This window comes from Falco biarmicus, chromosome 1, assembly GCF_023638135.1.
Source record: "Falco biarmicus isolate bFalBia1 chromosome 1, bFalBia1.pri, whole genome shotgun sequence".
Lineage (NCBI taxonomy): Eukaryota > Metazoa > Chordata > Aves > Falconiformes > Falconidae > Falco > Falco biarmicus.
This window is the reverse complement of record NC_079288.1, coordinates 19,640,625-19,653,977: the sequence shown is the minus strand read 5'-3', so window position 1 is coordinate 19,653,977 and position 13,353 is coordinate 19,640,625. Positions and strand designations below refer to the sequence as shown.

The 13,353-nt window shown below is 67.1% G+C and overlaps 2 protein-coding genes across 4 annotated transcripts; both read right to left on the bottom strand.

The window, feature by feature from the left end:
• Positions 1-228: 228 nt before the first annotated feature.
• SPAG5 (sperm associated antigen 5) lies at positions 229-9,030 on the bottom strand. Its single transcript, XM_056361789.1, is given in 28 exon segments — positions 229-404; positions 502-582; positions 687-761; positions 954-1,097; positions 1,182-1,262; positions 1,489-1,600; positions 1,855-1,978; positions 2,121-2,192; positions 2,471-2,627; positions 2,785-2,950; positions 3,223-3,356; positions 3,751-3,832; positions 3,934-4,027; positions 4,101-4,194; positions 4,342-4,489; positions 4,740-4,819; positions 5,076-5,132; positions 5,134-5,196; positions 5,486-5,521; positions 5,523-5,621; positions 5,729-5,821; positions 5,914-6,033; positions 6,387-6,475; positions 6,478-6,578; positions 6,658-6,707; positions 6,709-8,136; positions 8,355-8,456; positions 8,874-9,030. Coding segments are annotated over 28 exon segments (4,020 nt in total). The 5' UTR covers positions 8,898-9,030; the 3' UTR covers positions 229-290.
• A 251-nt stretch (positions 9,031-9,281) lies between these two features.
• Positions 9,282-13,347, bottom strand: RSKR (ribosomal protein S6 kinase related). 3 transcript variants are annotated; one of them, XM_056358595.1, is made up of 12 exons: positions 12,936-13,344; positions 12,632-12,829; positions 11,893-11,976; positions 11,755-11,811; positions 11,506-11,575; positions 10,641-10,748; positions 10,427-10,467; positions 10,303-10,330; positions 10,092-10,181; positions 9,931-10,019; positions 9,735-9,845; positions 9,282-9,642 (listed from the first exon to the last, which is right to left on the bottom strand). In XM_056358595.1, the coding sequence occupies exons 1-12, from the start codon at positions 12,990-12,992 to the stop codon at positions 9,421-9,423; spliced, it is 1,155 nt and encodes a 384-aa protein (XP_056214570.1). In that variant the 5' UTR covers positions 12,993-13,344; the 3' UTR covers positions 9,282-9,420. The 3 variants fall into 3 exon arrangements, with proteins under 3 accessions (XP_056214570.1, XP_056214478.1, XP_056214389.1); XM_056358503.1 differs by having other exon boundaries at positions 11,743-11,811; positions 12,936-13,340; XM_056358414.1 differs by having other exon boundaries at positions 10,092-10,347; positions 11,743-11,811; positions 12,936-13,347.
• Between the last annotated feature and the right edge of the window lie 6 nt (positions 13,348-13,353).

The following is a 13,353-nucleotide window of genomic DNA, read 5'->3' as shown; positions in this document are numbered from 1 at the left end:
GCTGCTGCCGGGGCCGCAGGGTGGGAGCCTGGGGAACGCACAGCGCCTTATTGAGAGCAAGCAGCAGCGGGGGGGTGAGTGCACCCCGCCAAGGGGAGGCCCTGGGGTGGCAGGGAGCCGTGCCTGTGGCCCCGTGACAGGGACTGAGCAGGAGCAGCCAGCGCAGGCTGGATTAGTTGTCCCCACGCAGGGCATCAGGAGCTTCCTGCATCCGTATACCAGGCAGGGTGAAAGCCAACACAACTTTATTTAGTCAATAATTGCAACATTAAAGAAAGGCAGGTTTCAGGCTACAGTGGCTCGGCTGCTTCCTTGCTGCTAGTGCCTGGCTCCAGGCCCAAGTACAGCAGCAGGCAGTGGAGCTCCTGGCAGTTCGCTGCCATGTCGGGGACGGCTGAGAGGACCTGGGGACAGCAGCAGTGTTAGTGACAGCATTTGGGATGAAGGGTTGGTGTTGCTGCAGTCACAGCAAGGGTGAGAGCTACGAACCATAAATCTCACCTCTTTCATCTTCTCCTGCATCTCCTCGTGGGTCCTCAGAATTTTCTGGACGTGTTGGAGCCTCAGCTCCAGCCCCCTGATCTGCAGTGGGAGATGTCTGTCAGAAGCCTGCCCCAAAACTGGGCAGGGACCAGCCCAAGAGAGAGGGGACTAGAGCCATGGCAGCCCCTCGGGGCTCCCCATACCTGCCCCAGGTACTTGTCAGAGCGTAGCATATTCTCATTCTCTTTCTCCAGGAGCAGCAGCCGCAGTTTGTCCAACTGCAAAAAGAGCGAGCGCCGCTGAGACATCACTGTGGGACAAGACCCCGGGGAGGGGGGGGGGGTGGGGAAAGGCTCCCCCCTGCCCTTGAGCTGGTCACCTGCTCCAGGAGTGAGGTCTGGAGAGGGCCCCTGTCCACAGAGGGATGGTGACATGAGGAGCCCTCAGCCCTAGCAGCCCCTCAGCCTCACCTGCTGCTGCAGCAGGACTCTCTCCTGGACATGGGCAGTGTCCACCTTGGGCTCCTGCCCTCGCACCTCCTCCCACAGCACCTTGACCTCCGTCTCAGCGCGCTGGAGCGCGCGACTCAGCTGAGATCTCTCTTCCTTCAGCTGCTGCAGGGGGAAAGGAGATGCTGAGGGGGGTTCTGTGGCTGGCGCTGCCCAGGCGTGCAGCCCAGCCAGGCCCCTATCACACACCATGACTTCCCCTCTCTGGTCGAGGAGTTGCAGCATCTTCTCTTCCTGCTGTTTCACGACGTCCTGCAGCTCCTTCTCACTCTGCGGTGGGGAAGAAGTGGTGTCAGGCAGTGTCTGTCCCTGGCCACCCCCAGCACCCCGGCAGGGAGTGAGTTTTCTCATGTTTGAGAAGGTCACACGAGCCAGAAGCACCCAAGGGGCATCACCAGAACCGGTCACCCAGATTTCTCAGTGTCCTAGATCAGCACCCGTCCCAGTTCGGCTCTGCCCTGGGGCGAGTACTGGCCCACTTCTGGCACCGGCTCACCTCTATCTTGCCCCTCAGCGCCTTGTTCAGCTTAGCGATGGTGGCAGCCTGGGTGTCCATCTTCTCCTTACTCTCCGATGTCACGGTAGCCAGACGGAGCTGCAGGTCAGAGCTGGGAGAAGACAGTGGTGCTGAGCAGGTGAGCATCACAGCCTGTCATGGTGACAGATTCTGAACCCCGTCCTGGGCATCCCACCAGCCCCATGGTGGGAGGGACCAATGCACCAGCCTGGCCAGCTAGAAAAAGCCCTTCTAGCCATGGCAGGAGAGGTCTAATCCTGGGCTAGGACAAGAGGCAAACCCCAGACAGGCTGCCCACAGGAGAGACCATCCCCAGCCCTCAACATGAGCCCCCACTGAACCCACATCTCTGTCTGCAGCGCCTTGAACTTGCTCTGCTCCTGCTCCTGGACGCGGAAGCTCAGTGTGGCAACGTCAGAGACCACGGCTCTCAGCTCCTTCATGCTTTCCAAGAGACTGGTCTCAGGCTCTGTAGACAGGGCAGAGGTTCATGAGCAGCATGGAAGGAACATCAGCTTCAGGGGACACGGTGCCAAGCAGGAATCCATGCCTGCTCGTACAGCCCGTGCAGCCCTCGCACAGGGTCCAGGGCAGGGTGACAGCCCCAGTACCTGGTGGCTTTGCTGTCAAGGAAGGTTTGTCCTTAGTAAAGGCACCTCCACCTCCGGTGGTTTCGTCAGCATCTGCAAGAGGAGAGGGCAGCGGTGCTGTGCTCAGCCCTGCGTGCTGCGGGGAGCACGACCAGAGCTCACTCACGTGGGATGCTCGGAGAAAACCCCAGCTGCCCACAGAGCCGTGACCCAAACCATGGCTGCCACAAGGCCACAACTGGGGAACCCACAGGGATGACACTAGGATCTCCTCCTCATCCAGCACCACCACCCCCAGCATGGGAGGGAACGATCCCCACCCCCACACAGGGACACCCCCCCCAGCACCCAGGCAGCGGGTGCCAGCTCACCTTTTGCCGACAGCGCTTTCAGAGCACTGCCCACGAAGGAGGTCCTGGCACGGGCCGGGGTGCAGCGGGCAGGGGTCCAGGCACAGCGGGGGGTCTGCCAGCTCTGTGCCTGCAGGGCCACGGACCAGGCTCTGCTTCTCGATGGCGCATCGTCATCCTTCAGAGGGGAGAGAGAGCACAGCTTGTGATAGCTTGTGACAGCTCTGCACTGCCTGGGTGAGCAGGGGGTGTCTCGAAGCCATATCATGGGGGACCACCAGTGTCCCACACCCCTCAGGCCACCCCTGGTCCTTGTCCCAAGGCAGGGCTCCTACCTCCTCTTGCAGAGCAGCCCTGAGGCTGTCTGCAAGCTCCTGCAGCCGCATCTTGCTCTTGGCAATGTCCGTGAAACACCAGGAGACTTTGTCCCTCTTGTGCTGCAAGTCAAGGAGCTTGGCCTTGGTGCTCTCCAGCTCCTTGCAGAGGGCAGCCTGCTCTTCACTGTGGGATGGCATCAGCCTCAGCAGGAGCAGCATCCCCCCTCCTCAGCGTGGGATGGGGACATTTCCCACGTCTGCTCCCACTGTGACCTGGGAGTGGTGCAAACCCCACGGATTTAGGCAGCCCCCCTCAAGATGGGCTCTGGTAGGCTTCCCCACAGCCGTGGCAACCACACTTGGCTGGGGCAGCAATGCCCGGAGCAGTGTTCCCCAACCCCCAGGAGGAGCTCGATTTCCCAAAAAACAGAGGGAGGTGGTGAGCGGGGACAGTACCACAGGCACTCGTGGGAATTCATCAGCTCCTCGTACTGCAGGGTGCGCTCCTGCAGGGCGGCCAGCGTGGACTTCAGCTTGGCCTCCACCTCCAGCAGCTGCGTGCGGGACATGCAGTTCTCCTGATCAAGGAACTGGAAGAGGGTGGGGGGGACACAGCTGTGAGTGCACCCTTGGGACCCCCGGCAGAGTCCCTCCCATGCCTCAGGGTGCCGTTTCCCATTAGGGGCAGCTTTACCCCAGCAGACCAGCAGTTTACTGGGGACATCAGACAGGCTGGGGGAGGGCAACACGCCTGCAGCCGGGAGAAAATTATCCCGGCGAGCTCCCCGCCCCCCCTCCCCAGGAATTGCCGCTGGGCAGGATGGAGAGCTGTGCTACGTGCGGGATGTCAACCACCCTCACCACGCTCACCCCCCTCCCGTGGGAGGGCTAATCCCGCTCCTGGCCGGCTGCCAGCGTTCCCGCGAGGCCGAGACGGGGGGCTGGCAGCGCGTGACATCGTGGGCAGGGTCAGGCAGCTCCTACCTCCCGGCACTCGGTGGCCTCCCGCAGCTCCTGGCGCAGGCCATTGCAGTCCTGCTGCAGGGCATCCCTCTCCTGTGCCAGCCTGTAGGAACGGGACAGGGTCAGGGGGGTGCCGCGTTCTGGGGGCCAGGGGTGGCAGGAGGTGGGGGAGGGGTAATGTCCTGCCCCAGGGCTCAGACCCACTGGGTTATCTCCTCGCACTGCTTCCTGTTCTGCTGCTGCAGCTCATCCCGCTCCTGCTCCACGCTGGCCAGATTCGTCATCAGGGAGCTCAGCTCTGTGAGGGACGGAGCTGTCAGCATGGTGGGGGGCACAGGGGCAGCTCCAGCCCCCGTGTCACCCACCCCTACCTGCACTGAGACAGGATTTGTCCACAGTCAGCTGTTCCAGCTGAGCCACCGCATCCTGCAAGGCCACTGAGGTCTTCTTCAGCTGGCAGGACGCCTGCAGAGACACAGTGCCCTCCAAGCTCGCTTTGGGCTGCTCTTCCCCATAGGGTGCTCCCACACCAAGGGGTGCCCTGAGTCACCCCCGTGCAAGGGAGCACCCCCAGACACCCCCAGTCACCACTCTGCACTAGCAACCCCCTACCTCCTCCTTGGCTTGAAGAGCTTCGTCTGCCTGTTGCCTCACAGCATCCCGCTCCTCTAAGCAGCTCCGCAGCTTGTTGGGCACTCTTTCCAGCACGGCTCGGCACCAGGACACCAGGGCTCTCACCTGCTCCCGCTGCAAGGGGAGACAGCACCAAGCAGAGATCAGCATGGCATGGCACTGCCAGCCTCCAAGCCGGGACAGTGTGGCCATGTTGGCTGATGGCACTGTCCTGCTGCATGCCCAGGGACCGGTCTGGCAGCCGGGCTGCCCGTGGCACCCAGGGCACAAGGCGCTCCAAGACAGAGCAAAGCGGCACCAGCCATGCTGGTGGGGAGGCGAGGGGCTGAGCCCACCGCCAGCCCCCACTGGGACACCCCTCACCTCCACATCCAGGGGCTCTCCTCTCCTCCTCCAGATTTTCAAAGGTGACATCTATGAATTCCCGGAAAGACTGAGTCTCAGCAGACAGGGATGCCTGTGGGGCAGGAGGGATGGGTCAGCGCTGCCGTGCTGGAAGAGCCACATTTGCTGGCCATGGAGGGAGGAGAGCGCCAGCCCCAAGGCCAGATCCAGGGCAGCTCCCCACAGCTGCACAAAGAAACCTCTGGTGGACCCAAACCCCTCCCAGACCATCGCTCAGAGCATCACTCAAGCTCAGGCCATGGGGATGCCTGTCCAGCCCCCCAGTGACCCAGGTGGGAAGCAGCCAGAGATCCCTAGCCACTCAGTACCTGCTGGTGGATGGCATTTGCCAGTAGCGTGCCCAGCTCTTGCTGGGAGGCCAGGCCTCTGGCTGCGGGCGCTGATCTGGGCACTGGCATGGGCACGGAAGGCCTCCAGGAAGCGATCTCCCTGCCGAGGGAAGGATGCTGCTCTGGGCACACTGTTGCATGAGGGGCAACTCCGAGGAGCATCCCCACACGATGATGATGCCCAGGGCTCCCGCTCCCAGCGGGACACAGCCCAAGCCAAAACCACATCCAGAGAGCTCCAGCTGCCCCAGGCAGCCACAAGGCCTTCTAGGGCTACATTGGACTTTTCCCCTGGGATGCTCAGGAGCCCTTCACCCTGTCGAGATGCTCCATGAAAGGCATGGGGACAGCAGACCCTGCCCTGACCCTGCCACCAGCTGCCCCTCTACCTCCTCCTTGGCTCGGAGAGCTTCCTCTGCTCGCTGCCCTCATGGCATCCCGCTCCTCCAGGCAGCTCTGCAGCTTGCTGGGCACTCTCTCCAGTACGGCTCCACACCGAGACACCAGGGCCCTCACCTGCTCCCGCTGCAAGAGGGGACAGCACCAGGAAGCACCAGCTGTAGCTGACGGCTGCCATGTGTGCTGGCAGCGCCAGCATCTCCCAAAACCCAGGGGGGAAAGGGGGGGATCACCTCCTGGGTGAGGGCTGCCTGCTCATCCTGCAAGCTCTGAGAAGTCGCGTCAACGAAGCCCTGAAACAGGAGGCGCTGCCTGCTCCAGTCACCCTGGGGAAGGGACAAGGGCACCGGTGCTCAGGCAGGGCTCCCAGAACCAGCACAGGCAGCGCCAAGCACAGGTGAGCCCGGCTGAGACGCACCATCCGCTCAAGGGCCAGCTCCAGCTGCCGCCGCAGGTCCTGCTCTGCTCCCCGCTGCCACTGCAGAGCCTCCGTTTTCCTCCGCAGCTCAAGGTAGAGGTTGCGGTAGATCTCCTCCTCCTAAGGGCATCCCAGCAGAGCAGAGGGGGCTTCGCCCCAGCCCCACTCCACCCTGGGGGCCAGCGAGAGCTCGCACCTCCCACTCTCCCTCCCCCTGTGTGTGCCAGGGATGTTTCCCCACACAAAGGGTTCAAATCCAGCAAGCTCAGCAAGTAGAGCTGGACATGATAACGCGGCCGGAGGAGTGCCAGGCGCATCATGCCATGCATGGTGCCACAGCAGCCCCGCTTCCCTTCTGCTCCACCAGGCTGCGGTGCAGCCAGGGCCACCATCCTGCCAGCGGCACATGGGCCCCGTCATGGCACTGAGGCCACAGGGAATGGGGGTGGCACCACCGCAGCGAGAGCTCTTACCCCTTTGGCATGGGTGATGTCCGTCTGCATGAACACATCCCTCTGCTCGGCCGGCCCCACACCAGGCAGCAGCCGCTGGCTCTCTGGCAGTGGCGCAGCTGGAGCGAGAGGGCTTCAATGATGATGAGGGTGCTCTCCAGCCGCACCTCTAGCTCTGCCCGTGGCAGGGACTTCAGCTGTTCCCGAGGACAACTGGGGACAGAGAGAGGGCAGGGGCAGTGCATGGGTGTTACAGTCCCATCTGGGGCGGGAGGCATGTTCCTACACTTACTGCCAGAGCAGAGAGTCCGTTTCAGCAGCACTGTCCTTGGCGCAGGGGGGGGGCACCCACGTATGTGTTCATGCTCCTCTCCTGCAGGTCCCGGGGGGTCATGAAGGTCCCGGCGCTCGTGGCGGCCACCGGCGTGACGCTCGTCCCGGCGCTCGTGGCGGCCACCGGCGTGACGCTCGTCCCGGCGCTCGTGGCGGCCACCGGCGTGACGCTCGTCCCGGCGCTCGTGGCGGCCACCGGCGTGACGCTCGTCCCGGCGCTCGTGGCGGCCACCGGCGTGACGCTCGTCCCGGCGCTCGTGGCGGCCACCGGCGTGACGCTCGTCCCGGCGCTCGTGGCGGCCACCGGCGTGACGCTCGTCCCGGCGCTCGTGGCGGCCACCGGCAGAGGCAGGCTGTGCCGCAGGGAATCCAGCGGGGACAAGGTGCCGAGGCTCTTCTCCAGCCACACCAGTGGCAACATCCAGGACACGGCACCTGGGGCCACCTCAGGCAAGGGGACTGGGGTGGCCGTTGCCTCCGACCCAGCAGGCTCCAGCCTCTGTGCCTCGGTGGGAGGGAGCTCAGGGGGGTCCTGTTCTGGTGGGGCAGGGGACTCTGCTCCCTCAGGGGTGTCTTGACAAGATAGGGGACCAGCACCCCCAGCCAGGGGCATGGTGCCCGCAGGGCTGCAGGAGAAGTGGGTGGGCACCACTTGCCACCTGTGGAAGGGGGCTTCCCGTGGGGTGGAGCTGGTGCCGGGGGGCCCTGGGGTACAGGAGGCCAGGCTGGTACTGCCAGGGGACTGGAGGGTGCAGGGTGCTTGGATGGTGCTGCCTGGAGGGTTTGTGGTGCAAGGCACTGAGCTGCTGATGCTGGGGGGCCCTGGGGTGCAGAGCATTGGGGTCACGCTGCCACAGGGCTCTGAAGTATGCAACACTGGGATGGGGCTGCACAGGGGGGCTGGCATTGTGCTGTCAGGGGGCTCCGGGATGCTGGGTGACTCTGGGGTGCGGGATTCCAGGACTGAGCTGCTCAGGGCCTCTGAAGTACAGGGTCCTGGAATGGGGCTGCTGGGGGGTCTCCGGAGTGCAGGGCGCCTGCCCAGGGCTGCTGGGGGGGGTCTGGGGTGGTGAGGCCCAGGACTGAACTGCATATTGGGGCTGGCACAGGGCTGCTGGGCGGCTCTGGGGTGCAGGGCCCCCGCACGGGGCTGCTGGGGGGCTCTGGGGTGCAGGGGCCCCCGCACGGGGCTGCTGGGGGGCTCTGGGGTGCAGGGCCCCCGCACGGGGCTGCTGGGGGGCTCTGGGGTGCAGGGGCCCAGGACTGCACTGCATATTGGGGCTGGCACAGGGCTGCTGGCGGGCTTCGGGGTGCAGGGCCCCCGCACAGGGCTGCTGGGGGGCTCTGGGCTGATGCTCTTGAGGGGCTCCAGAGGCCTGGGTGCCAGTGTGGGTTTCCTGGGGCGCCCCCGGGTGCAGGACACCGGAGTGCCACAGTTCTACAAGACATTGGGGGGGTCGAGGGTCAGGGCTGTCCTGCCCTTCCTCCCATCCCCCCATAGCCGTTTGTCCCATTTCCCCCACCCCAGTAGATCATACCTGTCATCCCAGTGCCTTGGCACCTCACCCCAGTACCACCAGTTCCGGTACAGCCCGACACCCCTTCCCGTTACCCAGCCCCCTCCCCTGGTGTCCCCCCACCCCGCCCCGCACCCACCTCGAGCCGCAGGCGGCGGAACAGCGGGGTGAGGGTGGTGTGTTCAGCGCCCGGTTGCAGCTGCAGCTCCTGCAGGGGGAGGCGCCGCGGCCTCCGCGCCGCCTGGGGGTGGGGGGGTGGGCACCGGGGGTCACCGGCAGCACCACCGGCAGCACCACCGGCAGTACGCCCCAACGCCCCCCCCCCCCCCCTTTTCATATATACAGGGACAGTTCCGGTCCTTACCAGATGCCCCTGCCACCCCCGCGGCTCTCCACGTCGCCCCACCGGGACCCCGCCCCCAACCCCACCCCGTGGGGAGCCCCCCGGCCCGCACTCACGGCGGGGGTCAGGGCGGCCCGCATGGCCCCGGTGCGGCCTTCCGGTGCCGGCCCCCGCCCGTTTGAAACCACCCCACCCCACCCCACCCCCTCCCCCTCCCCCCTCCCCCCCGCCCCCACCCCCTCCCGCCCCCACCCCCTCCCCCCCCCCGGGGCTCTCCACACCGCCCCACCGGGACGCCCCCCACCCCGTACTCACGGCGGGGGTCCGGGCAGCCCACATAGCGCCGCTCCCGATGCCGTTCCCGCGCCGCCTATTTGAAACCCACGCACGGCTCTGATTGGCTGCCCCGCGCACGCGTCGCTGCGCCTGGGAGTGCGTTAGGGGCGGGGCCACGCGCGGTGGTGGGCGGGAAGGGGCGTATCCTCGAGAGAGGCCCCGCCCAGCGGGCGCGGCGCAGCGCCGAGCAACTGGCCACGTCGGGGGGCGCGCGGCGCTTGGCGGGGGGGCGCACGGGAACGCGCCCAGCTCCAGCTGCCTCCCGACCCCAGGCCTGCCCCGGGGCACCCAGCCCTGCACGGCCCCCCAGACCCCTGCCCGAGGGTTGAGGGGCGAGCAGCCCCCCACGCCCGGGGGTCCTGCTCAAGGCTGCACCCGCAGCAGTGCCCGCGGCTCCGGGGTTTATTGCTCCCGCGGGGAGAGGTACAGCCTTGGGGTAAGGGGGACCCGGCCCAGCGGGGTCCGACCCGCCGCCGGGGTGGGGAGGATGTCCCTGAGCGATGCCGGGGGTCCCAGCCACGGTGCTTCAGCCGGGCCAGGGCCGCCCCGGGGGGGTGGCAAGGTCGTAGTCGAAGTCAGCAAAGGTGGCAAGGTCAGGCGGGGGCTGCTCAGGGGGGCACGGGGCCACCGCCACCGCCACCGGGTCCTTCTGCAGCAGGTCGGCATCAAAGGCCACCCCGCGGAAGAAGGGGTGGCCCTGGAAGTGGTGGAGGTAGCGCAGGCGGTGCAGGGGGTTGTGGCACAGCAGCTGGGGATGGAGGGAGAACAGTCAGTGGTGGGGACCCCGGCACCCAGCTCGGGGGGCCAGCAGGGACCCCAAAATCCAGGTGGGAGGGTTACCTCAGCAAGCAGCCGGGCCAGCGCGGGGCTGAACGTGGGTGGGCTCTCATAGCTGCTCTGCTTGACGCGCTCCAGCATGGCCACGTGGTCCCCTGCCGGTGCCACAGGGAACTGGGAGGGCAAGGAGTGGATTTAGGGTCTCCACGGGGTGCAGCTACCCCCCCACCCCACCCCCTCCCGACCCCATGGTCCTCACCTCCCCGCTGGCCAGGGCAAAGAGCAGGACTCCCAGGGACCACCAGTCAGCTGCATGGCTGTAGGGCCCCCCGCTCAGCACCTCCGGGGCTGCAGGGGTGAGCAGGTGAGTGCCTGGGGGAGTTGCACCCCGTCCCCCCCAGCCCCTCACTGCCCTCTTACCCATGTACTGCAGGGTGCCACAGATTGTGTGGGCTCGCTCACCCCACTGCAGGTGCCGGGAGAGGCCAAAGTCGGTGAGCTTGAGGTGCCCTGTAGAGCAAGACACCGCACAGAGACCCATGGATGGGGTGTCCCCATGGATGGGGTGTCCCCATGGATGGGGTGTCCCCATGGATGGGGTGTCCCCAAGACAGCGCCACCAGACTCTTACCTCTCTCATCCAGGAGGATGTTCTCCATCTGAAACAAGACAAGTGCTGGGGTGGCTTCTCCATGCTAGGGGGTTCAGAGACCCCCCATCCCATCCTCTGCCCCCCTGGCCCTACTGCCACCCACCTTCACGTCTCTGTGCATGATGCCCAGGTCGTGGAGGTACACTGGGGAGAAGACAGAGCCATCAGGGTGGTGGGTACCCTCCCAGCATGGTGCCTGCTGCCACCCCCATGGCACCCAGCAGGCAGCATTCCACCCCTGGGGATGGCTGACCCTGCCTGCAGGTCCCCATTGGTGGGGACAGTGGTGGCTGTCCCTGACATGGCAGGCCACTCACCAAGCACCAGCACCAGCTCAGCGGCGAACAGGCGGACGGTGGCCTCAGCAAAGCACCCGGCGGCACGCCACAGTGCATGAAGGTCTCCGGTGCTGCAGTAGGTGCACACTGCCGGGACGGGCGATGTGCCTTACCAAGGGGCTGCCACATGGGGCCAGGCTGGCTTGAGGGGCACGGGCACTGGGGTGGCACGGGCATGGGGGGCTGGGTGGGCCACTGGGGCCATGCACCAAGATGATGCAAGCACTGGGGCCATAAGGGCAGTGAGGTGGCACAAGCACCAGGACCACACTGGCGCCAAGGTGGCATAAGCACTAGGGCAATATGGGCATCAGGACCACATCCTAAGGTGGCATAGGGCATAGCTAAGGTGGCATAGGAGCATGCAAGCTCTGGGGTCATGTACCACAGTGACATGGGCACCGGAGCCATGTGGGCACTGGGAACACACAAGCACCAGGGCCACATGAGCTCTGAGGTGGCACAGGCACCATGGTCACACAGGCACCAAAGTGACACAGTCCCCGGGGTCACATAGGCCCTGGGAATGCACAAGCTATGTGGGCACCAAGGTGGCACAGCCATCAGGGCCACGCAGCCAGGCAGGCACCAGGGCTGGGGTGTCTCATTCACTCCCGGTGCTGGTCCCTGCCCCACGGTGGCTTGTCCCCACCCCTGTCCCCCCATCCCTGTCCCCACAGTGGGTTCAGGGTGGGAGCTGGCAGCCAAGTGCCTGGATGCCCACGGGGCAGTGCGCAGCACGGGGGGAGCGTACGCGTGTGTGGGGACACGTGTGCAGGCAGCAAGGACACGTGAGCTGGCGGGGGGGGGGCTGGGGGGAACCCACGGGCAGATGGTCACTCACTGATGAAGAGGTGGCGCTGGCCCTGCCAGCTGTCCCCCAGCCCGTGGACAAATGGGTGCCTGACCTGTCTCTGGGGACACAAAGCAGAAAGGGTGAGCGGCCCCCAGGGTGGGGGGCCAGGGGGGCTGGGGACCCCACTTCTGCCACCCTCCCTCCACAACCCCACAGCCTTCTGCCATCCCTACGGCCACCCTGCACCCCCCCACGGGCTGGGGTCCCCCTTGGACCCCCCCCAACCTGGATGCTGACTTCTTCCTTGCACTGCTTGAGGGTGTCGCGGCGCAGCACCTCCACTTTGGGCATAACCTGGGGGGGGGGCGAGGGGCTGTCAGGGGGGGGAGCCAAGGTCAGGCAGGAACACCCATGGGCCCCGGGGGCAGCACCCACCTTCACGGCGCAGACCTTCTCCCGCCCGCAGTCCAGCACTTTAAGGATGGTCCCGAAGGAGCCTTTGGCCACGAAACCCAGGATCTGGGGTGGGGAAGCAGGGTCTGAGCACCCCGCGGAGGGGGGTTTGGGGTGCTCGGGGTGGGACAGGGTGTGGGGTCCTGTGTAGGTGGCACAGGGCACCTAGTGCAGGTGGTGGGGACACATGGTGACCAGGAGAATCCAAAAGAGCACCCCAGTGGGATTCATGGGGACCCAGTATGGGGCACACGGGGACGGGGGACAGGGACCCGCAGCACGGTGGTTGTGGATGCTGGCAGGACGCACGGGACCCCGGTAGGACGCACACGACCCCGGTAGGACGCACGGAGACTCGACATCGGGGTGCGGGGACCCGGCGGGGGTAGAAGGGGACGCGGTGGGACAATCGGGGACGGCGGTGGGAGGCGCGGGGACCCGGCACGGTGTGCGGGGAGAGCCCGTAAGAGGGGCGGCGATCCCGGGAGGGCGGCATGGGAGGGCGCTGGGTGACACCGGTAGGACGTGCAGGGACCCCGGTAGGACGTGCAGGGACCCCGGTAGGGCGCTGGGTGACCCCGGTACGGGATGCGCGGGGACTCGTTAGGGCGCCCGGGGCTGCCAGGGCGGGATGCACGGGCGGCGCCGGGAGGACGCTCGGGGACCCCGTTAGGATGCACCGGGACCCCCGTTAGGAGGGTAGGGACCCCCTGAACGGCACCTTAAGCTGCTGCTGGCGGGCGGAGGGGCGGACGGGGAACTCCGGCAGGAAAAGCGAGACGAGCTGCGGCAGCGGCCACCCGGGCAGCGGCGGCTCCTCGGCGGGGCCCCGCGGGGCCAGGGCGAGCCCCGACCCCGGTACTGGTACCGGCCCAGCGCGGCCCAGCAGCGCCCGCACCCACGACCCCACGGCGCGGCCCTACGGAACCGGGGGCAGCGTCAGCGGGGCGGCGGGGGACCCCCGGGGCCGAGGATGCCCGGGGGCGGGGGGCGGGGGAAACGACCCCCGGGGCCGCCGCACGCACCTGGGGGGGCCGCACCGGGGCCGGGGCCGGCCCGGGGCCGCTGCTCGCTGCTCCCATCGCGGCGCCGCCCGGCCGCGCCCCAGGCCCGGGCCCCGGTAATCCGCCGCTTTACATAACCCCGCCGCCCCGCCCCGCCCCGCCCGGGCGCGACCACCCCCCCGCCCCGCGGCCGGGCACCGCCGCTGCCCCTCGCTCCGGCAGCGCCGCCCGGGACCCCTCCCCCGCGCCTGATCCGCTCCCGGGCAGGGCGCGCCCTCCGGGGACCCCCACCCCACCCCTTTGCACCCCCCTGGCCGCAGCCCCCCCGCCCCGGGGCGGCTGGTGGGTACCTGCAGCCCCCGCCGAGCCCCGGGGGATGGTGCAGGGGAGCCCCAAGCCCCCAGAGCTGATGCCCCGAGCAACCCCCCCGGGGAGGGCC

What these genes read in the sequence shown, in the direction of transcription:
- RSKR (XM_056358414.1), bottom strand. Translation starts at nt 12,992, where the DNA reads ATGGGAGCAGCGAGCAGCGGCCCCGGGCCGGCCCCGGCCCCGGTGCGG. An exon ending in CCCGCCAGCAGCAGCTTAAG is followed by an intron (nt 11,977 to 12,631) that starts GTGCCGTTCAGG and finishes TCCCCACCCCAG; the next exon opens with ATCCTGGGTTTCGTGGCCAA. An exon ending in TGAGCTGGTGCTGGTGCTTG is followed by an intron (nt 10,468 to 10,640) that starts GTGAGTGGCCTG and finishes TCTTCTCCCCAG; the next exon opens with TGTACCTCCACGACCTGGGC.